Source organism: Engraulis encrasicolus, chromosome 6 (assembly GCF_034702125.1).
Source record: "Engraulis encrasicolus isolate BLACKSEA-1 chromosome 6, IST_EnEncr_1.0, whole genome shotgun sequence".
NCBI lineage: Eukaryota > Metazoa > Chordata > Actinopteri > Clupeiformes > Engraulidae > Engraulis > Engraulis encrasicolus.
Genome location: NC_085862.1, coordinates 11,008,238 through 11,033,237, shown reverse-complemented (window position 1 = coordinate 11,033,237; position 25,000 = coordinate 11,008,238). Strand labels below are relative to the sequence as shown.

The 25,000-nt window shown below is 45.0% G+C and overlaps 1 protein-coding gene across 1 annotated transcript in view; it reads left to right on the top strand.

The window, feature by feature from the left end:
- Positions 1-25,000, top strand: part of pik3r3b (phosphoinositide-3-kinase, regulatory subunit 3b (gamma)) — a 239,177-nt gene that overhangs the window by 104,006 nt on the left and 110,171 nt on the right. Inside the window, exons 3-4 of the mRNA XM_063200582.1 lie at positions 2,451-2,543; positions 3,720-3,800. Of these exons, the coding sequence (XP_063056652.1) occupies positions 2,451-2,543; positions 3,720-3,800 (174 nt within the window). The remainder of the gene's footprint in view (positions 1-2,450; positions 2,544-3,719; positions 3,801-25,000) is intronic.

The window sequence follows — 25,000 nt, the reverse complement described above, 5'->3', positions numbered from 1 at the left end:
GCGAGACGACCTTTCTTTGTGTGTACGACTGTACGCGCATGCGTGCGTGCGTGAGTGAGTGAGTGAGTGTGTGTGTGCGTGCGACTGTGTGTGTGTGTGTGTGAGAGAGAGACTTTGCTGCCTTGATTGCCACTGTGACCGCGACATGAACCTATGCTCTGACATTTGTGAGGGTACACGCCTGCCCCGCTGTGCAATGTATGGCATGCCCGCTGTGGCTGAGGGCCTGTGTTTAGCTGTGGTGTGTGTGTGTGTGTGTGTGTGTGTGTGTGTGTGTGTGTGTGTGTGTGTGTGTGTGTGTGTGTGTGTGTGTGTGTGTGTGTGTGTGTGTGTGTGTGTGTGTGTGTGTGTGTGTGTGTGTATGCGACTGCGTGTGTGTGTGTGTGTGTGTGTGTGTGTGTGTGTGTGTGTGTGTGTGTGTGTGTGTGTGTGTGTGTGTGTGTGTGTGTGTGTGTGTGTGTGTGTGTGTGTGTGTGTGTATGTGTGTGTGTGTGTGTGTGTGTGTGTATGCGACTGCGTGTGTTTGTGTGTGTGCACTGCTGTCATACTTTAACCCAAACCGTTTCCCAAGGAATTTTAAGTTCACGACGAACCGCTATAAATAGATCCCACACCCGAACCATGCACGAAGGAAAATAAGAGAGCTGAAATGAAATTCAGAAGATTATTGCCACAATAGATAGGAAGTGAAATGATAAAGTTCAGCAGTCAGGTATTGCCAACTGAAAACATTGCCTGAACATAGAAAATCCAGTTACCATTTCTCGGCCGTGGCAGTACTTCAGCACCACGGCCAGTGATCTTGTCCAATGCACAGCGTAATGTAACTATCTCAGCTTCTTGAGTGCAGTCGTTCGTGGACTCCGTGAAGCACTTTGATGATCGGTCCACTGCATGGAAAGCTGCTCTCCTGCCAGCGCCAGACAAACACGAGAAGTCTGTTCTCCAGCGAGAACAAAGATGTATGCATGCATGATGAATTCAAAGTTCAGATAGTGAACTTATTAAATAATGTTTTGTAGGGTCACAGTAGGTGATAACTGTGCCGTGTGCTTTAATCAAACTAAAATAGCATTAGGCCACCCCGCACAAAGTACTAAAGGTATATTTGCCTACCTGTACCGTCCGTCTATCTGATCATTATCTCGACAGAAGCTAGCAGCCACTGTGATGAGTGATGTCGGGGTTGCAAGTTTACATATCATCCGTCTATATATCCTACATAACTGCAACATTGTGCTCTGACAATTGTATTATGAGTCCCAGGATTATTTGTTGCGAACAGTGTGTTTGTTTGTGTGTGTGTGTGTGTGTGTGTGTGCGTGTGTGTGTGTGTGTGCGTGCGTGCGTGCGTGCGTTTGCACTTGTGCTTGTGCTTGTACGGGTGCATGCATTATTGTGTGCATGCGCATGTGTACGGGTGTGTTTATGTTCGTATTTGTTGACTTTTACTACTGCATGCTTGAACAAATGTGTGATTGTGGAAATATCACACTTGTCCTGAGGGTGAGGGTGAGGGTGAGGCTGGATGTACTGTGTGTGTGTGTGTGTGTGTGTGTGTGTGTGTGTGTGTGTGTGTGTGTGTGTGTGTGTGTGTGTGTGTGTGTGTGTGTGTGTGTGTGTGTGTGTGTGTGTGTGTGTGTGTGTGTGTGTGTGTGTGTGTGTGTGTGTGTGTGTTGGGGGGGGTGTGGATGTGATGATGTGAGTAGACAGATGTATTTAGACTACTGGCTATGTATCATGGTCATCTCCTGTCCAGACCTTTAAGGATCAACGTAATTCGCACGCACGCACGCACGCACACACGCACACACACACGCACACACACACACGCACACACACACACACGCACACACACAGTGAAACGCTTGTGCACGGAGGATGACATTTTCTTATACAAATTGTTTAAGTTCAGCTGTTTTTCAGAGAGACATTCTCAGACACTCATGTACAGTGTATGTTTATTGTAATGATGACCGCATGTAGTGATGGCTGCATATGTTGAACATGCTAATTTACATGGTGACAAAATTAAGTGCGTGTGTGCGTGCGTACGTGCCTGCGTGCGTGCGTGCATGCGTGCCTACGTGTGTGTGTGAGTGAGTGTGTGCGTGTGTGTGTGTGTGTGTGTGTGTGAGTGTGTGCGTGTGTGTGTGTGTGTGTGAGAGAGAGAGAGAGAGTGCGTGTGTGCAATGTGCACATGTTTGTGTGGCAACTAAGCCTCCTCAAGGGAACCGTGTGTTGCTGTTGGGTGATTAAGAAAACTGGGTGTCAGCAGTGGGATTTCTCATGTGCTTTATTGTTTCCTGCTTTCCTACCTCTTTGTCCGCCCCCTCCCCTCTCTCTTTTTTCTTTCCTCGTTTTAAGCCTCTTTGTTCTCTCTCTCTCTCTCTCTCTCTCTCTCTCTCTCTCTCTCTCTCTCTCTCTCTCTTTCTTTCTCTCCCCAATAGGATCCAGTCAGTTGGAGGTTCCTGAGGTTCCAGGTCTTCCAGAGCAGGCTCCAGTGACAGTGCTCCGGCTAACAGAGGCCCTGGAGAGGACCGGTGAGTGTTTGCCCTGATCTGTCAAGTCTGGCAATGACAGTAACACACTCGGTACCGTGCTGTACACATTATATTACATAAAGGGACACTGTGCAGGAAATGGTCAAAAAAGGTACTGCAACTATGCTGCTTATTGAAATTGGGCTGCCTATTGCCAAATTTGATATTTATATGAAAGTTGACTAAGTATTAAACAAATATTTTCTGGTACAGTCATTTTTGCAGCTAAAAATTAGCTATTTCTGGAAATTCAAAATGGCGGACCATGGAGAAGATCCCCCTTTTCATGTATGAAAAGGGCAATTTTTTCAGTCATAAGGAATACTTACAATTTGGTTACACCTTATGGTGGTGTTCAGCATTCATGAAAAAGGTAACATTAGTGAATGGGCAACATGAATTCTGGAAATAAACAACTAAAAATCTCACACAGTGTCCCTTTAAGTGAATAAAGGCAAAGTAGGGTCTGTTTTTGCTGTGGTTTTGTTGTGTTGCTATGTAGCACTGAAGACAAAAGTATCAACACTGCTGCGCTCTTGCAACAAAATGTCTTCTTAATGAACACAATGTTATTCATTTTGTTATTAGTACTATATTATGCATTAATTATTATGAAGACGATTGCTTTTTGCATATTGGCATAAGCACAGATTACTCTACTATTGTGCGATTCAGCTAGCCCCAAGATGCTGACAGTTAAATTAAGAGAAAATAAAATTCAATATCCAATGGATGGAAAATTGTTGTGGGCCGATAAACAAAACAAGACATGACACTGCATCACAGCACAATATAGGAAAGTGTTAAAATTACACACGCTAGAAATTGAAAGCAATCCTACTAGGCTACAGGCATGTGCAAAACACAAAAGCACCTCAGATGGACAAAACTCATTGTGCAAGCCTTCTACTGTTCTGAGATGCTAACAGTTGTACTCGTCTTTGATAGTTTGGGGTACCGGTCAGGGAAGCCGACATCAGGGGACAAAGGGGTCACTTGCCCTGGGCCCAGGGAGAGAGGGGGCCCAGAATTAGATTCTCATTACATTGTATTGATTGGGTTTGGGGCCCTTTCAGATGTCGTCGTCCCGGGCCCAGCCAAAGCTGTCAGCGACCCTGGTACCGGTAGGTACGTGTGCAGCTTCACATTGTTGTGCTTTGGTTCCTCTGTTGATAGGGAGTGAGAATGAGACGCCACTGTACAGGGCTTCCCCCCCCTCAAGTGGACCCCCAGAACTGCGCCAGGGCTTAGACTCAGGTGAGTGCTCTTGCTACATGCTTTTCATTGTGCACACGTTAAAGATATATATATATATATATACTGTATATTAATTGCTTCTGTTATACTTGTAACATGGTGAAATGGGGCTTCTGAATTTTCCACCCTCCGGGGTCTATGACCACAATAGATGTGATTTCAGGAGTGGGCTGTGCTTCTATTTCAAATGAAACACGTTTCCACTTTTATGCAGTATGATGATCAAAGATCTAAATAAAACTATTGTTGCTTTAATGTAACGGATTGTTATTTGTTTTACTTTGAATTTCAACAAGTGTTGCCTTTCCCTTCCCAACTGTAGTGAATAGTAGCCAGATGATAGCTAGCTGAGATGCACAGCAGAGGTTTATTTATTCAACATTAAAAATACCTATATGGATATCTGTAGTCTCAAAGTCTTGCCTTTCAACATCATAAGCACCCTCTCAAGTGGATGTCGGCGACTGCTTTGCCCTCGTGTGGAAGTTTCAAAACTTTGGCTTGAAATTCAGGCTGGTGCCACCAGAGAGTGCTCTGACTCTTATTTTGGGGCAAGATATTTTAGGAACTTCCTGGAAACTTCCAGGTGGAGCAAGGATGGGACGAGGAGACACGAAGAGCTGGGAGAGGGGAGAGCAGGGGAGAGGAAAAGAAAGGAGAGGGAGAAGGAGGAGGGCAAAGGAGGTGACACATGAGTGGAAAATGCATACCCTCTTGTAAATGAAAATCAGAGTATTATTATTATTATTATTATTATTATTATTATTATTATTATTAGTAGTAGTAGTAGTAGCAGTAGTAGTAGTAGTAGTAGAAGTAGTAGCATTAGTATTATGAAATAGGCTACTGATAACACTTTCTGTTCTTATAGTGTTTAGTGCAATTTGCCAAACTGTTTCAACATCATCATTTTACCATTTATTTTGTAACTGCAAATCTATGTAGTAGCCCCTTAATGCGCGCCGTACCTTCAGTGGCACGCTGTACTAGTCATTGAAATGTAACTACCAAAGCACTAGAATACTATGACACAACACAGGCCCTTTAGTAATGCACCACGACTTGGTCATTACCATTGGTTACAACAAATGTATAAAGCCGCGTCTTAAGGGGTTAAAGCTACACACATATAGCCTAACACAAAGCATATAAGGGTCATGAGAACACATTTCCGAGCCTGATATAATTTGGAAATGATTAAACACACATCTCCTTGACATCATACATTCTATTTTGGCCTGTGAGGACCAAGTGTGATATTTTCACATTCACACTCAATCATGTTCAAGCATGTATAAGCAAAATCAGTGCTTTAACAAAGACATACAAACAAAAAGACACTCATACTGGAAGTGCAGTACTCTCTCTCTCTCTCTCTCTCTCTCTCTCTCTCTCTCTTTCTCTCACACACACTCACACACACTCACACAGCCACACACACACACACACACACACACACTACACACACACACACACACACACACACACACACGCACACACACTACATAACACTACACACACTACACTACACTACACTTACACACACCTGATGTGAGAAGACTTGACGTGTTTGTCCTTCCACATATGGACTTTCGGGAAGTGCTTTCATTCATTAATGACCACAGAGACACACACACCATGTGATGTGACACAGGAGTGTTGCTCTACCTGGGCCGTGACTGCACACATGCCACATCTACAGTGAAGGGAGTGAAAGCTCCCAGGCGTATGAGCACCTATAGGCCGTCCACACCGGAGAGGCACAGGAGAGGAGATGGTTATAAGGTCAGACAGGCACGCTGGACCGTGCCTGACATCACACACGGAGCTTCATAATGGCACGCATACCCCCAAAGCATATGGGCAAAGGAAAAAGCACAGGGAAAGAAAAAAGCACACACACACGCACACGCAGGCATGCACGCACGCACGCACACACACACACACACACACACACACACACACACACACACACACACACACACACACACACACACACACACACACACACACACACACACACACACACACACACACACACACACACAGACAGCACCAGCATGCAGATTTTGAGGGGATATGACATATGCACGCCTGAAGTGTATCGACTGAGACAATACTGAAGAAGTTTTATATAGATAGATCCTCAGGTAGCCTTTGTATGCTACTGTGGTGTCCTGCTCTCATGTTAATGTAATGCTGTCTGTGGTGATGTGTACAGTATGTAGCCCGCAAGCCCCTTTGTGCAGATGGGCTCGCCACCAGACCTGCTCACTCTTTGCTTAAAAGACTTAAAGGGACACTGTGTGAGATTTTTAGTTGTTTAATTCCAGAATGCATGCTGCCCATGTTACCTTTTTCATGAATACTGACCACCACCAAGTATTCATTATGACTGGAAAAATTGCACTTTTCATACATGAAAAGGGGGATCTTCTCCATGGTCCGCCATTTTGAATTTCCAAAAATAGCCATTTTTAGCTGTAAAAATGACTGTACTTGGATCTTACTAGAAAATATTTGTTTGTTACTTTGGCAATAATTAGGCAATAGGCAGCCCAGTAGCATAGTTGCAGTACCTTTTTTGACCATTTCCTGCATAGTGTACCTTTTAACTACTGTACATCACAACAACATAACAGAGGGCCTATCACAATTCCTCACAATGTTGGTGAAAGTAATGTTAGAACAGAAGCTCTGCAGAATATGTGCTTGCATTTACGCAGCAGTGTGTGTGTATGTGTGTGTGTGTGTGTGTGTGTGTGTGTGTGTGTGTGTGTGTGTGTGTGTGTGTGTGTGTGTGTGTGTGTGTGTGTGTGTGTGTGTGTGTGTGTGTGTGTGTGTGTGTGTGTGTGTGTGTGTGTGTGTGTGTGTGTGTGTGCGCGTGTGTGTGTGTGTGTGTGTGTATGTGCGTGCATGCGTGTGTGTGTTTGAGGGTACATTTCCGGCTGTTATGTAATGGGGAGTTAACACAGTGTGGAAATAGTCATGCCATTCCGCCCTCTCCTTTCCTTGGCGTCTTTGCAGGGAAGGAATATGACTTCCACTTAGGAGCTAGTCCAAGGACTTCCAATCCTCTCCAGCGCTAGCTCTGTGCAAAACATTACGTCATCTCTCTTCTCTCTCTCTCCATCTCTCCATCTCTCCATTTCTCCATCCCGTCTCTTCCTTCGCTCCCTCCTTCTTTTCGCTCGGTGTCGATCGGTACATCACACATATTAATGACAGCATGAGAATAGCTTCTCTCTCTCTTCTTCACCAAATGACCTTTCTTTGTCTCTTCTCTCTCTCTCTCTCCTCCTGCCTTTCGTCTCTCCTCTCCACCTCTGTCCGTTTCTTGTTTCAGACCAGCGAGACCAAAACCACAGGCTTGGACAAAACACACAAAGTGTCACCATGACAACGACTTGCCGTTTTTAGCGAAAGCAATTTTCAGAGCCGTGTTGAGGGGAAAAAGTGAAGTGCCAAGTGACTAAAGAAATGTCAAACGTGGAGTTCCAACGTGCCTTAAAGAGAGGGGCGAAATAAAGAACAGAATCGCGAAGGCTGTTCATGCTGGAATTGTGTGTAGAGAAAGAAAGAGAGAGAGAGAGAGAGAGAGATAGTGTATGTATGCCTATTTGGGAAAGGGGGGGGGGCATTGTGGTGCATTGTCAGAATGACCAACATGGGAATGAGTCATCCTTTCCCACAGGTGTGTGTGTATATGTGTGTGTGTGTGTGTGTGTGTGTGTGTGTGTGTGTGTGTGTGTGTGTGTGTGTGTGTGTGTGTGTGTGTGTGTGTGTGTGTGTGTGTGTGTGTGTGTGTGTGTGTGTGTGTGTGTGTGTGTGTGTGTGTGTGCATGTGTGCGTGCTCGTGTGGAGGAGTGGATGGAAGGATGCAGGGTAGGGGGGAAGAGGAAAGAGGGAAGTGGAGGTGCACTCCTCTGATTGAGCCTGACTGGGCTGCATCTGCATCATCGTCACACACACACACCCCGTCCACCTGACACGAGTCCTTGACACTCCCTCTCCCTCCGTGTGCCCCTCTACTTTGCCTGTCTCTCTCTGATACGCCGCTCGCCACCCATCCCTCAATCCTCTCTCCCAGCCCCGCTCACTCTTCCTCTCTTCATATCCACTTCCTCTCTCACCTTCTCTCTCTCTCTCTCTCCTTCTCTCTCTCTCTCTTTCTCTGTCTCTGTCTTTCTCTCTCTCTCTCTCTCTCTCTCTCTCTCTCTCTCTCACCTTTTCTCTCTCTCTCTATCTCTCTCTCTCTCTCTCTCTCTCTCTCTCTCTCTCTCTCTCTCTCTCTCTCTCCCGTTCATCACTGGCCCTTTTTTTTCTTTTTCTTGTTCCCGGGTTGTCAGGACCGCGCTGAGTTCAGCAGAACACAAATTAAAAACCCGGCTCTCATCTTCCAGCGGAGACAGTGTCCCATTGGTTGCGGATGATGTCATCATCTGCCGTATGCAATAGTCAATAACCTGTTAGAAGGCTGCGTTTTACAGTCAGCTGGAGAGTGCACTCGTTCGCTGCCCTAAGCGAGGCTCCTCTACGCCCCTGTGTGTGTGTTTTATTGTGGTGATTTGGCAAAGAGCATGATTAACACACCACCAGTCCTCCTTGCACTTTGGCCACTCCGATGCAGTCGTACATGCCAGCTAAACACACACCCCAGGGAGGTGGGGGCACTACAGGGTGTAGAAAGAGCAAGAGACAGAAAGAGAGAAATGGCAGGGAGAGAGAGAGAAGAGAGAGATAAAGAGAGGATGAGGAGGAGGAAGAGGATGGAAGACCCATGGTGGTCAGTGGAGAGAGAGAGGAAGAGAGAGAGAGAGAGAGAGAGAGAGAGAGAGAGAGAGACAGAGAGAGAGAGACAGAGAGAGAGAAACTGGGGTATTTGTTTGTCTGTCTGTTTTGAGGCTAAATACATGATTGGAGTTTATCACCATCCAGGGGTGAGTTTCTCAAAACCAAAGTTGCTTACTACATTAGCTACTTCGTTGCTTTCAATGCATTTTCCCATTGGCAACTACCGAAGTTGCTAACAGGCTAACAACTTCCCTTTTGAGAAACTCACCCCATAATCGCTACAGTCACTTGATGATCATTCATCTACAGCAGTGGTTCTTAACCTGGGATGCGGGCACCCCCTCGGGGTGCGCCAGAAATTTCAGGGGGTGCGCAGAATTTTGTTTGTGTTGAGGTTGTGACCAAAATTCTGCTTCCAAGCAGTATAATTAGGCCAAATTAAGACCAAATTAAAACATGTAAAGTCATTAAAGTATGGATTAATGTCTAAAGCTAGAATCATTGTAATTAATTACTCAAATTATTTTTAGTGCGTATACACGCGTAGACGTTTGGGTTGGGGGTGCGCGGCTTGTCTTGGGCACCGGTTAGGGGGTGCTTCAAGAAAAAAAGGTTAAGAACCCCTGCTCTACAGTACGCAGCTAGCATGCATTCTGATACGGCCTCAATTTTTCTTTTGTTTTTCTTAAAAAGATATCCATGTCATGCCCACTGCACATGAGATTGCATAATGGAAAAAGAGCTCAGCACAGCACAGCACAGCACAGCACAGCACAGCACAGCACAGCACAGCACAGCACAGCACAGCGCAGCACAGCGCAGCACAGCACAGCACAGCACAGCACAGCACAGCACAGCACAGCACGGCCTTGATTTGTCCTCGTTGAGTGCGCCCCGTCTCTGGTTCTCCAAGGTAGAGAGTGTTACGGATGATGTCATGACTCCCCTGAAACCTGACTCGCTCCCTTCAGCCTCGCTGCCATCACTCAGCCCATTCTTCCCTTTCTCATCCACACTCCCCTTCAGGTGCTCTTGTCCTCATCCACCATCCCTCTGTCATTCTGTCATTCTGTCATTCGCTTTCAATCTATCCTCTCCCACTTCCCCTCTTGGGTTACCTTCCTCTCCAACACAGTCTCACTCTCATCCCAACTCGTCAGTTTTTGACTACCATTGACCAGACTGCAATTGTTGACGTTGAGGGCATTCGTTGACAATGTGGCCCATCACGACACTCTGCCTATGCTGTACTGTACTGTAGATCCTGCACTGGTCCTAGGCTTGCCTGATTATTATCGACTTTCAAATCTCGTATGAAATGTTGGTCTGACCAAGAGGATAATGAATAACGTTTCCCAAATGGCCTGGTTAACCCGCCTCCCTCGGTTTGCTACTGGTCGAGGCTAGAAAAGGTTGTGCCGAAGTTTAACCCAAACATTTTCGTAGTCCCAATAGAATGTCTCTGCTTAAACCACGTCATGCCTTGAACACATCTCTAGTGAAAGTGAAAAGTGAAAGAAGTGAAAGCCCATTGGAAAACTCCAACTCCCATTGTCATTGTGACACAGCACTCCACAGCACACAAGTGAACACTGCACACAACGAAATTGCATTTATGCCTCACCCGTGCAAGGGGGCAGCCCTCAGTGGCGTCCCATGGGGAGCATTGCGGTGGGACGGTACCATGCTCAGGGTACCTCAGTCATGGAGGAGGATGGGGGAGAGCATTGTTGATTACTCCCCCCACCAACCTGGCGGGTCGGGAATCGAACCGGCAACCTCTGGGATGCAAGTCTGACGCCCTAACCGCTCACCCATTTCAGCCCATTTCTACCCAGGTCTGTTGGAGTTGCTCAAAATTGATTGCTTCCCAACAAAGTTGGAGTTGCCGATTTCTCTGGAGCTCAGAAACGATATTTGTATTGCTCCTGGCCTGACTAGAAGGTACTCTGAGGGTGTTGCGTCACTAGGAGGGCATTGCCTGGCTATTTCTAGGCAGACTTTTGAATATGTTTGTGTATGTGAGCATTAATGTGAGCATTAATGGGTGTGCAATTTGATGTGTTTTTATGAGTAAGGTCTCAGACCAAGTATCTGAGATTGTATACGGTGTATATGCGTGCCCGCGCTCGCACGCACACACACACACACACACACACACACACACACACACACACACACACACACACACACACACACACACACACACACACACACACACACACACACACACACACACACACACACACACACACACACACACACACACACAAACACACTTTTCATATTATACAGTATTCCTAAACTATTTAATTCATGAAATGTATTAATTATTTCATGAATTTCAAACCTAGACATCTGTCGTTTTTCATCTCCTGACCCTTTTCCAGAGTTGAAAAGCAATGTGTATAGCAAGCCAGACACAGTCTCGGCACAAGCCCTCCTCTTTCGCTCCGCTCCGCTCTCACATTAGCCAGTCTTAATCTCTCTCTATGTAGGTCAGTGGCAGCCGGGCTGGCTGGCAGGCAGACAGACAGACAGGCCAGGCAGGGTGATGTTTTTAGCCTGTGGCCAGGGGCTGTATCTGGGGCCGTTTCTGGTCCGCCTCAGCATGTCCAGTCAGTGGATGCAATGGCACCAGACCCCCCCACCCCCTAAAAAAAACCAAAGTGTTTAGTCCAGACCTCAGCACCCCATGCCTCAACATCATCACCTTCACCCCAGTCACCATCACTCTCCTGCTGCTTTCGCCAAGCCCCAGCTTGCCCTGACGTGTCTGTAAACAATGGGCCTTTGCGTGTCCTTAGATAGCCCTTGCTCTCTTCATCTCCTCTCCTCTCCTCTCCTCTCTCCTTCTCTCCATCCCAGTATATGTTGCAGTGTTCTTTCAACACTCTTTAGGCTCTAACACTCTGTGTTGAAATAACACTGGACATTTTATTGTCTGTTGCGTCTGCTTTCTTCTTCTCTGCTTTCTTTTCCTATCCTCCCATCTCTTCTCGTCTATTCTATTATCTTCCCCTCTCCTCTCCTTGCCTCTCCTTTCCTGGCCTACAGCTACAGCAACATGCTCTCTTTGTTTCTCCTCTGTTTTCCTTTCCACTTTTTCTCTGATCCCCTCTGCTCGCCTTCCCTGTCTTCTCTTCCTCTTTCCGTTCCTTTCTTTGCCTCTCATTCCACTCAAATTTCACCCAAGGCTTCCAAGGTGATGGTTGTTTGAAAGTAGCCTGGAAATAGACTACAGCTCCTTTTTCACGTTTCTGACTCACTTCGGTTTCAATTCAACTGCATTGGTGTGAATGACAACAATTGTATTGGCAAAGGTTTTGGGTGACTAACATACAAAGAGAGCATAACAAGAGCGGAAATAAGTCATTTCCTCACATTCACATTCTTTGCACAATTGACGTATTTCATTTGATTTGTGCATATTGTTCATGGTAAAGCAAGTGTACATAAAAGACGTCAATAGTCCTTTGAATGCTTCAAAGTGAATATGATAGAGGTAGCTTTGCAAATATGTATGGAGCCATGAACTCACCATGCCCACCACAGTACGTAGCATTAGCCTCGCTGTATACTAAAACCTACCATGGTGGATTTTACCTTGATGGTTAAACGAAGGCGCCATGGGCTTCCAGAGAGGGTAGGCGGGGGTGAATGGGTTCAGGCTCAGGGCGCTCGGCTCAGCTCTGCTGTGTTGCAGCTCAGTGTTGCCAGATGTGTCTGACCAAATCCCACCCAAAAGCTTCTCAAAAACTGCCAAAATGCGCTAAATTCCGCCCAAATTCAACAAATTACATTGACTTCTATGGGCCCTAAACGGCTGAAAAAAATGCCAAATCGATTTTTACCCACAGACGCTCATCCAAAGTAGCCCAAATTGGGCGGGCACCCGCCCAATCTGGCAACACTGGTGGTGCTCTGCTCTTCTCCGCTTTAGGGAGGGTCCTGTGGTCGTCCCTGGAATGAGAGCCGTCATTCTCAACACTATTTTCTTTCGCAGTCGCCCAGCCACTTACTGGAACAGCCCCCTCAGTCACACAGAGAGGAGATGGGGAGCGACAGAGCACTGAGCACTGAGCAGTAAGCACGACGACATGGACCATGCTGGGCTGGGCCAGACTGGTGTCTTGTCAATATGAGCTGGCCAGAAGTGGGACCAAAAAACGCCCAGGTATTTGTGTGTGGGCCCGTCTAATTTCAAGAAAATATCAATAAAAAAACAGAGCATCTACCCTCGAGGACTGTTGACCCTCTGAGAAGTGCCCCATATGCCAGATTACTAGTGCAAGTCTGAATATGAGCTATCTGTCCATCTGAGCTACAACGCTAATGTGTTAGAATTGGTGTTTGGGTTTGGCTTTGAGCCATGTTAACAGCCTCTTGGTGGCCCATCTTGACAGAAAACCAGGTCCCTGTATATACGTGAGCACAGGCCACTGCTCAGAAACGCTTCCTCAGTTTAGTCACCCTAACCGGGAAGTGAGCCCAGCAGCGCCAGAATGACTCTCTATAGTCAGTAATTCTGCAGATCTGACTGGAACACACAGTAATATTACAGAGGGTAAAAGTAGCACTGCCTAATAACCAAGTTCTAGTGCTTAATCCCTAGTTCTTCACTTCGAAAGTCTGGCAAGTAACCATATAGAGAAGAGATAAATAGGTTGTCAAGACGCATATACTGTACAGTCCAGGATATGCAGTATATGCCACACTTACACTTAAATGCACATATGCATTTGGGATTCAAGGATTGCAGTTCCCATGTGCAAGATGGACCACAGTGTAAGAAGATGAAACAGACACGTCTCTTATCTCCCCTGTGTTTTTTTATCCCGAAGGAGCCAGGTTGTGGCTAAACCTGTGGCTGATGAAATGGACGGCATTGAATTAAACTCACAAGTGCCTTTTGCAAGTGTTACAAGTTGATGAACCAGGGAAACAATTTTGAAAGTTGAAAGTTTTTTTTCAAGGTTGACAAAAGCTACATCGTATTGCATTAATCAGTTAGGGGATTACATGCAGTCCAACAACTGCTATGACGGCTCACAAGACGCCGGCTCACACTCTACAAATAGACAGTCTCGGCACACCAGCTGTGGACATAATCAAAGCAACACTTAATAGTTCTTTCCCGTAATCTCGCTGGCAGTTTAATGTGCCAAGGTTTTAAATAATAGCTGGACCTCTCTGGAAATCATGTGGCCACCAATTCAGAGGTTACTTTTCTGCAGTCGGGTAGAACATACCCTACCCCAAAAAAATACTTATGCAATGGCATTCCACAGATGTGACGGTGTGCAACAGGGGACGGTGAGTGTGTGACACGGAGGAGTGAGGACAGTCAGTGTGCATGTGTGACACACAGCCACACTTCTATCCTTAGCCAGAGGGAGCGGGAAGGGGGACTGCTGATGATGGCGCCTGTGTGACTGCTTCTTCCTGGTAGCACTGTGAAGCTAGCCAGGCAGAATTAAGGCTGTCAGTAGCAATATAAAACCCCTTCTCACACATGTACTTAGTGACTGGGGTGCTGCTGCTGCTGCTACAAATTAGAATTCGGCGCTTTAAATCTCACAGCCAGCACTGTACCACTGAATCAATTATAACTCAAAGCATACAGTATATCCACTGTCGTTAATACTGAAATGTAATACTGAGGTTTGCAAATACAGAAAGTCTTTCTTTAAAGTATCAACTTCTGTACTACAGCTTTAGGAAGACGCCCGGTCTTCTCACAACACATTAAAGTTTTGTGTTAACACTTTTAGGCTATTCAGCAAAGGACCAGTGAGCACAACTGACGGAAATGCCTCCATCTTTACATAAACACACATCATAGTCTCCTGGGAGTTCCACTGAGCTCCCGCTGAAACCAGGCCTATATGTTTTTCGGCACATTTTTGGTGTGTTGACAACAACATGTCACCCTCTCTGTCCTTGGTGACCTCCCCTCTAGACCTCTCCCTCTGGTGGACCTGTGGCTTCCCGACACTCTCCCCAAGCCTCTGGACCGAGCCAGGGCCCGCATGCCTGGGTCTGCTGCTTGAGTCTTTAAATAACAAAAGGCAACCCCCCAACCCACCAACCCACCAACCCCCCAACCAGGGCTGCCACTTGTCCTGCTGCCAAGGCTGTTGATGACAGGTTGGGTGTGACAGAGATGACAGGAGATGAAGGGGGTAACAGAGCTCGGCTGAAAGCAGACAGGGGGGGTAATCAGGATAGGGCAAATGTGCATTGGAAGGTGTAAAAGAAAGCTGCTCTGGGTAGAAATAGAGCAAGTCTTAAACCCCCTGATCCTGAGTGGGCATTGACATTTGTGGAGTAATACCATAAATAGCCGTAGTGGTTCTTCTGCATACATTCTCCAATATTGTCCTTTATTTATTGGAAGGAGGCCAAAATTATAGGTAGATCTATTTTTGAGTGAAAATGACTCATTGACAAAGTACAATTACAAAAATACGTATGGTTTGCATTCAACAAATTTCGGTAATTTATTGTTCAGGCTACATACTGTAGGCCTACATAAAATAGCCACAGCTGCATCGTCCTTCCTACACAGTAAATGTTGTGGTGTTAATTCAACACTTACAGAGTTGATTTGACATCATTTGGACTCAAATGAACTCTCTAAGTGTTAAATGAGCACTGCAGAATTTACTGTGTACTGTACAGCAGAGGTCTCCAATTATTTTTCTCCAAGGGCCAAATTATGCAAAGCAAGTGAGGCCTCAGGCCAAACTAATGCCCCAACCCAATGAGAAACGAGTTTGAATATCTGGGTATTGGTTACAGTCCCTGGAGCAATGTGGGGTTAGGTGCCTTGCTCAAGGGCACTTCAGCAATGGATGGGAGATGTAGGGAGAGGTCAGGGGGGATTCGAACCGGCAACTCCTAGATTGACAGACCAACTCTCTAACCACTAGGCCACGGCTGTCCCATGACAGCCCTAGTGTCTTCGCTATTAAAGTAAATATGCACTTATTCTATATATTTCCTGTGCACTTTGTATCTGTAAGTATTGTATGCTACGATTATATCCTTGATTGTAAGACGCTTTGGATAAAAGCGTCTGCCAAATGTAATAGATTGTATCATGCTGGAGTGCCAGTTTGCTGAGGCTAGTCAAACACACACACACACACACACACGTGCGCGCACACGCACACACACACACACACACACACACACACACACACACACACACACACACACACACACACACACACACACACACACACACACACACACACACACACACTGGAGGAGGGGGAGGAGGTTGTGAATGCAGAGTCTTTAATGCTGAAAAATGCTTTGATTTGCAGATGGAAATGCAGTGCAAGGCAAACAGCAAGTGAAATAAGGGGAACCGAATCCAAATCCATCTCTGCCAGAGCACAGGAGCCAGTGAACACTAGAAATCACATCATAATTCACCTCACAGTCACGCACTGTGCACACACACAAGCAGAGAGAGAGAGAGAGAGAGAGAGAGAGAGAGAGAGAGAGAGAGAGAGAGAGAGAGAGAGAGAGAGAGAGAGAGAGAGATGCAATTCATTCAATTTCCTGCCAAGGGCTGATTAAAATTTGGTACAGCACCCAGTTTTTGATTGTTTTAAATATTAATTATCGTGAACTATCAAACCTCGCACGACTCTGCTGGCAGAAACAGACGGAACACATGACCACATGAGAGTGTTTCTGGTAGGAGTGGGCTAATCAATTCAGTGTTGATCTCATTTGCACAACACAGCGGCTCTCAAAGGACCTTTGCTCAGAACCATGGCCTCAACTTTCATAATTATTTCTGAGACGAATTTCACTAGTTGAAGGCTCCTCTCAATGAATACCCAGTTCTCATGCTTCACCTACCAGTGTTATTGTGATGAATGAAGGAGTGCATTTGAATATTTGAATAAAAATAATTGTACAGATGCAAATTGTTGTGCAAAGTTTATTTTTAAATTACAATTACCTTTATTTCAGCGTTATTGACAAACTGTACTCCACTCACTTGTTTCTAAGTTAAGTTACAATGGATCTGCAAGACACACTGGCCTCTCCATTCTAACCTGATGACATAAACCACTTCTCAGACACAAGAGTCTGCTGACTGACCAAGTTTGTCCTTCAGCCCAAAGTAATGTGTTGGCATAAGAAAGATAGCCTATAGCTCTCTCGCTCTCTCTCTTTCTCCTTATTATATCCCAGGGGGAATTCCACAGAACTATAGAACAAAAGATGGTCACAATCTGATCAGCATTCTCCATGCATAAAGTTGAATAATGGCTTACTTTTACTTTCTGATCTGAAGGGTCCATGACTTCTCTTTCACTTGGCAACAGTGTGGCTTGTGTGTGTGTGTGTGTGTGTGTGTGTGTGTGTGTGTGTGTGTGTGTGTGTGTGTGTGTGTGTGTGTGTGTGTGTGTGTGTGTGTGTGTGTGTGTGTGTGTGTGTGTGTGTGTGTGTGTGTGTGTGTGTGATTCTGTGTGTGTGTGTGTATGTGTGATTCTTTGTGTGTGTGTGTGTTCCTGTGTGTGTGTGTGGCAAACAATGGTAGCATTTAGGAGAGCCCACACTTCTTGGGCAGTTCACTTGGAGTTCCAGGGAAAGTTGAGAGTGAGAGGAACTGGACCAAAAGATTAGAACATTCAATAATGCTGATAATGGGTATCTGCTGCTGATTGGGTTAGATACAGAGAGGGGGCCCTCTGTTCCACCTGGCTGCCTCTATCCCGCTGCACTGTCAGGACTGCGGCCGTCAGCTTAAAGCACTCCTATTGGATTAGCTTAAATAACTGCTCTGCTAATCAATGAGATCGCTTTTTTTCTCTCCCTTTTTCTCGTTCTTTCCTTTTTTGTGGGCGGCTCCTGCTCTGCTGACTGGCCTGCTCACATTTCACTTCACATGAAGAGCATGATGTGTCATTCCTGTATCCCATTCCCTAGTGTATACTGTAGTGGACACACAGTATAGGCTACATTCAGGTTCTGCACTTCTACAGGCTTCAAGTCAAGTCAAGTCAAGTTTTATTGTCAATTTCTTTACATGCACTGGTCATACAAAGAATTTGAAATTGCGTTTCTTGCTCTCCCATGCAGACATAGACTAATCTAGGTAAGGACATAGACAGTATAGACATAGACAGTATTCATACATGGACATAAGACAGTATGGACATAGACATTGCTCATACAGACATTTAAAGTGCAAGACTGGACAACAGAAGACTTGTAGAGAACATACATTAAGAGGAGGTATTTTGTTGTGCTTTTTCTTAAAGTCCTTTATAGCGTTCTGACATAGTAATAGTAGCATTTGAAGAAAATAAATAATTAAAATAGGTTTATTAAATACACCAGCAGCAGTATGTGTGTGTGCGTGTGTTTGTATGTGTTTTGTGTGCGTGTGTGTGTGTGTGTGTGTGTGTGTGTGTGTGTGTGTGTGTGTGTTTAGTGCAGGTAGAAAGTGCGGTGTGCGTCTGTGTGTGTGTCTGTGTATCTGTGTATGTCTGTGTGTGTGTGTGTGTGTGTGTGTGTGTGTGTGTGTGTGTGTGTGTGTGTGTGTGTGTGTGTGTGTGTGTGAGTATGAGTTGTGTGTCAGTGTGTGTATGTTTGGGTTTAGTGCAGAAAGTGTGGTGTGCTTGTGTGTGTGTGTGTGTGTGTGTGTGTGTGTGTGTGTGTGTGTGTGTGTGTGTGTGTGTGTGTGTGTGTGTGTGTGTGTGTGTATGTGTATGTATGTGTGTGTGTGTGTGTGTGTGTGTGTGCATGTGTATGTTTTGAGTTAGTGCAGGTTGAAAGTTCAGTCACAGATGTAGTAGTGCAGGTGGAATGTTCAGTCGCAGATATGGTGGTGGGGATGAGGGGGGGAGGGTTGTCAGTGGCCTGGCTGGCTAGAGGCTGACAGTGGAGGGAGAGTGGGTTGAGTGTTCAGTATCTTGATTGCTTGATGCATCGTGCTGCTTGCAAGCCTGGTGGTACGGGAATGGAGGCGCCTGTACCTCTTTCCAGAGGGCAGGAGGCTGAACAGTTTGTGTGCAGGGTGGCTTGTGTCTTTGATGATCATCAGTGCTTTCCGGGTGAGGCGTGCGGTGTAAATGTCCTGCAGGGAGGGGAGTGGTACTCCAATTATCTTCTTCGCTGTGTTCACAACACGCTGGAGTGTCTTCCTGTTTTTCTCCGTGCAGCTTCCTCCCCACACTGTGATGCAGCTGGACACAACGCTCTCTATGGTTCCTCTGTAGAATGTTGTCATGATGGAGGGTGTAGCACTTGCCTTCTTTAGTTTGCGCAAGAAGTAGAGACGCTGATGGGCCTTCTTCGCCAGTGATGTAGTGTTGGTGGTCCAAGAGAGGTCGTCGCTGATGTGCACTCCAAGGAACTTGGTGCTGCTCACTCTCTCCACAGCATCACCGTCGATGGTCAGTGGTGGCAGTTGTTTTTGGACCCTCTGAAAGTTGACAACAATCTCCTTGGTCTTGTTGACATTCAGCAGGAGGTTGTTGGCTTACTTCTATAATCTATACGTCTATGGAATGAAAATGTGGCTTTTCAAAACTGTCTGAACTGTCTACTGCCTACTGGAGTGTGGGCTGAATTTAAAAGTAGCCTATAGATTTTTTATCCTGTACTGTTCCAGATAAATGAGTGTGAAATGCCATACATACATACATACATACATACATACATACATACATACATACATACATACATACATACATACATACATACATACATACATACATACATACATACATACATACATACTATGCATAGGCCTACATACATACATACTATGCATACATACGTACATACTGTACATATATATACTATATACTGTAGGTACAATTCCTGCCACTTCTCTACGCAGAGAAGCTCATGACAAAGTTATGAGAATCATGTGACTCAAACTGATGGTGATTGAGACGAAGGTCATCAATAATCATTAGTAAAAGAGTTACTTCCCCTCTGACCACCAAATGGCTGGCCCAGGGTCCCTGCCATGTTGTTCTCAGTCCTCCTCCTTTAGGAGGCACCGTGACCAAAGCCCCGCCTCACAATCACCTGGGCAACACCTAAGTGTTTCCCAAGGGTCCCAAGACACTCACTCTAGTTTTGACCGCGGGACGGACGAGACGCATAGAGCAACTTGCGCAATTTTGGACAAAGTATTGTTTGATATTTGGCCGAATAACAAACATAGACTGCTGAGTTCATCTTACACACACTTTGCAAAGAATTCCTCACTTCAAGTCTAAGATCTTGCCTGGACATATCTTAAGACTTTCATCCGGACACTGTGAACTAAAGGCGAGTTCACTGCGAGGAAATATCCACGCACGCCTCCGTGGAACAAACTTCTCGCATTTGGGATTCAACCGAAGAATCTCGAAGCCGCAACAACAAAGACTTTTGCAGCCCCAAACTCTCGAGGACGAGAGAAACGTGGACTGCAATCCCCATTTCCAGACGGACGTACCGAGCCGGAAACTGGACCCTCCTCTTCATCTCACACAGTAGGCACTGGGCATAGCTTATGTACTGAGATAGATGTGTTTTTGAACTATGACTTGAGTTATTTTTCATGTGCACATGTTTATTTGCATTTCTCCTGCTTCTCTGTCTATCCTTCTTCTTAGCTTAGGTTCCCCTCTGCTAACCCATTCTGTATTACTGGCTACTAAGCCTGGCGACCCCGCTTGTGGCGTTCGCACGGAATAGTTCAGGTATTGATTTAACCATCAATATTCGGAGCTCTCCGAGAATCGTCACAGCGCGACCGTTTCGCTCATTAGTCCACTAATACACGCGCTGCGCCTTTGTTGTAACGGGCCATAACAAAGCCCTAGGTTAGCAACGCAACGCTAACCATTTGTTTACACAGACACGCATAGCCACTAGAGTTCCATCTCTCTTTCCCTTCTCTCTCTATCTCTCTCCCTCTCTCTCTCGTTCTTTCACTCTCTCCCTTTCGAAATACTTGATTCTCAGAACCCTCCGAGCATTTCGGTACTCTTTTATACACTTTGAGTGCATAATCTGTAGTAAACTATTCTCTGAATAACCAACTCTGCTCGGAACGCTCTGCAAGTTAGCCATTAGCCAAGTTGGGCTTGCAGCTCCTACACAAGCACGCTGAAACCCCACTTCCTGTAGTTTTACAACTCGTAATGGCTGCGTAGACGGCAACGTCTCCCACTTGTTATTTCTTTTATTTCGTTTTCTTTCTCTCCCTGTTCTACTTGGACTTGTTATCGTTAATTCCAGAACCCTTTGATACATTCGCGCGTCCACTACGGGACTTGAAGCGCCTGAAACCACACGGTTTACTTGTTACATAGCTGCTAGCTATCCCTATTGTTCCCGGTTCTGATGCTAACGTTAACCTAGCCGAGAGGACGCCATTGTTGCCCAGCAACAGACACGCACATACAGTAATCAGTGCGAGTTCCTCCCACTGACTACTACTCTCTCATCCCCTTTCATTTCTCTCTCCATTCCACAAGGAATTGTGTGCATTTATTACAGAAACCTAGACATTGTTGTAGACCCTCTGGGCCCTGCCTAGTCAACACTAGGCCTTTGCTAAGCAGCTACTTATCAGTAGCCTTTCCATTGTCTATGCTTTCTGTAGCTAATGCTAGCTTAGCCAACCACACACACGTGGTAGCCTATAGCAACCAGACCCCTGCTACACACACACACAGGCTGAAAGCCTGTTCCCCTCTTCTTTCTTTTCCCCTCTTTTATTTCTTTCTTGTTTTATATTATTGTGCCTTAATTTTGTTATTATTCCATTTTACCGACTTTGAATGTAATGTATTTTATTAGATTACCCAGTAGTTAATAAAAGTAAATCATTTGATTGCATTTTGTTGTCCTTGTTACTTTGTACACCCAACCAACCTATTATTAGAACTTTGCCTTCAGATCAACTTTTGTGCTTGTGCACCCCAGCTGATCACAGAGAATAGGCCTTACTGTTCACTGTGAACCGCTGAGTAACCCCAGTACAAAACTTATTATTAATTCTGTGTTTAGCAATTTATTGTTGAATATTGTGATTGATAATCCAAGGATTTTATGAGACGGTCCTTGGCCAAGGATTTTATGAGACGGTCCTTAAATTACATTTTAATTAATTTGTTTATTAATATTAATTAATTCATGATTAATTAAATTCCCAAACGAGATTTTACCTTCAATTCCTGGTATAGCCGCATGAGGAGTAAATCCACACGCAGCTTCCCATACATTAACGTAACTTCAATTACATTACTAGTGCGGTCCGCGTAAGAATTCGCGACTGTACCTACAATACATACATACATAGCCTATATAAAGAAATAAATACAGAAAGTCAAAAGGTCCCGCTGAAGTCTCCGGGCTTTAAAAACAGTTTGTAATGTGGAAGTGGCATGTCAGAGGACCCTGATGCTCGCTCTCCTCTGTAAATAAAGGAAGATTGATGACCCTTGGGGCAGTGGTGGTTACAGTAGTCTGCCATCGGGAGTAGAGAGTAGGGTGTGTGTACGTATTTCATGGCTTCAGGCACCCACGCCAGAGGCAAAAGACTCCCAATTTGGGCTAATTCATTGGTGTGTTTTGCTTTTCTGTCTTTAGGGCTGGGTAGGGTGCCACATAAGGGGTTTGAGTCAGAGGTGTAGTCTACTTTTTTATGGTGGGTATACTGTATATTTGAAATTGTTTTGAAGTGGGTATACTGTATATATTTGTGCTATTCAAAACAATGGATCAATCAATTCGAAGTGGGTATACTGAAATCCTTGAAATTTAGATACTCCGTATACCCGCGTTCTACGTAGACTACACCACTGGTTTGAGTTTGGCTGAAGGAGCGAGGAGGATGGCAGTGGACGTGCTGTGGAGCATGGGGATCAGGGGAAAGGCAAGGGGTGATTTGATTTGGGGCTCAGCCTCCAAGAAGTGGTTGTTGGTGGGCAGGGGGTCACAACATTGGGCATGGAAAAGACAGTTGCACGACACAATATGTATTAGAGGCTTGATGTTGCACTCTAAATGCGCAGGGTTCTTTAGTTCAAAGAGAACTTTTTTTTAGTTTCAGTGTGGTACAGTATGTTTAGGTCGCGAGGATATTTGAAGCATATAAGAAAGTAAAGTACATACTATATGTGTCTTTTTGTAACTTTTGTCTTTTTGCACTGTGTGTACTTACGTGTATCCTTGTTCCATTCCACTGTCTTTATTTAGTGTCTATGTTGTGTCTCTGGATGCGCGTTTGTTTGTTTAAACACATCACTATTTGTGTGCTTTGTTTAGGTTAGTGAAAGCTCTGGAAAGAAATGGGTGTTGTAGAGCAAGACCCTGGTATATTTAAAGACTTTGATGCACAAGAAAATATAGCTGTGAACTGTGGAACTTCAAATGAGGTGTCTTCCCATACAAACTTTTTTTTCTTTTACTTTATGTTCTTTGAAGTCTACACATGCATGTGGAAATTTGCACACACCAAGGTTGTCTGACAACCCTCCCATAGACTGTAGCATAGGAGACACTTTTTTCCAATTCCATGCACATACCATACAACTTGTGTTGGGAGCTGTACCTTCAGGCCCGTAGCCAGCATTGTGGTAGGGGGGGATCTTTTCCCAAATACACGAGCACACTAAAAATATTTTAATTTAGACATGCTTTATTCACTATAAGTTTGTCGCAAGTCTGTTTTTGCTCCCCACTCTTAACATAAATCGACATGAATTGCTTCAAATGAGCTATCTCCCCACATAGTGTCGGCCCAGTGTTGGCTCAGTTACTGCTATCTGACAATTATTGTCTATGAAATGGACTTCCAGTCAAAGTGGGATGCAACGTAGTTGGGGGGTTCGAGTGGAGGTGGGGGATGGGACGGGGGGTTCGAACGAACCCCTCGAACCCCCCCTGGCTATGGGCCTGAACTTGTAAGGAGTAATCATGGTGTAGTCAAGAAAACAGGCTATAGCACCAATGGCTCTTACTGTAGGTTGGATAAAGTTTAAGAATAAACAACAAAAGCAACAAGGAGAAATCACCACCAGACTGATCATGAGACCAGGCCCGCTCTGGTAATCATGCCACAGGGAATTTCCTGGTGAACCAACAGTCCTCAGGAACTGACTCTGGGTTGGGTTCTTTTTTGTGTGTTTATTTTGTCCGCAATTGAGAAAGGACTTCGTAAAAGTGCCTTTTTTAGTCCCAGTCCCAGTCCTACATGAGCCATAGTTATGTATCTCCTCTCCAAATATCAAAGAAAAACCCAACATCTGAAAATTGCTGGCACAGTTTACAAGTACCTTCTGCCTACATAGAAAGAGAAAAAGAAAGTGTTGCCAAAGTCAGTAATAGAGACCACAAGGTCAGTGCTTCATTTTCTATGCAGCGGCTTAGCATGTTAGCAGCATTGAGTGTACGTTTCGAAATAATATCAATAAACAATAGCAATCACACTTCGTGTTATCACGATGTTCTTAATGATCAAAACAGTGTTGTCAGAGAAAACACCATGTACTGTATCAGGGCATGTACAGGAATATTTCCAAGGTTTCGAAGTATGGTTTTGGAATGTGGTTACCATCATAGTAGAGACAATGCAATTAATATTTTTTACATTAACAAAATATTTTAGGTACTAGAAGCACTCAGAAAGCGCAGACCTCTGCCAAGGAAGCTGCTTGATAGAACATTTGACTATGTTACACCCTAAGTCTTCCTGCCTTCATTTTGTTGAGTCCCCGCAATTCAAATTCTAGTCACTAGGGGCATCTAGATATATAGGCCAGCAATGGTGAAGAATCGTTTAAAAAAGTCCTGGTTCCGGTTCGTTTCAGCCAAATCCGTTGGTTTGTTTTTGAGTTATCCTGCTGACAGAATCTTTCCAAAAGTCCAGGTTCCGGTCCGTGATCCAGATCACCACCAGAATTGAATTACTTGTTCCGTGGGTAATTAGCAACAACTCCAGAAAGTTTTGTCAAATTCCGTCAATTAGTTTTTGAGTTATGCTGCTGACAAACAAACAAACAAACAAGCAAACAGACAGACAGACAGACAGACAGACAGACAGACAAACAAACGGACAAACCAACGCGACCAAAAACATTACCTCCTTGGTGGAAGTAATAATGCAATAGCATATCGGCCATAAATATTGCCCCAAAAAATCGGCAGGTCACATCGGCCATCGGCTGACTCTCACCGCTAAATATCGGTATAGGCATCGGCCTTAGAAAAACCCATATCAGTCGGTCTCTACATCATAGCATAAGAATATTAAACAGCATACCTGATTCAACTTCCAATCGAGCGTCAGACCTTTGGAACCATCATAGCGTTAAATGCTAATGAGAAAAACAACATGCTTCAGGTGATTTCTGAGCTCTTTG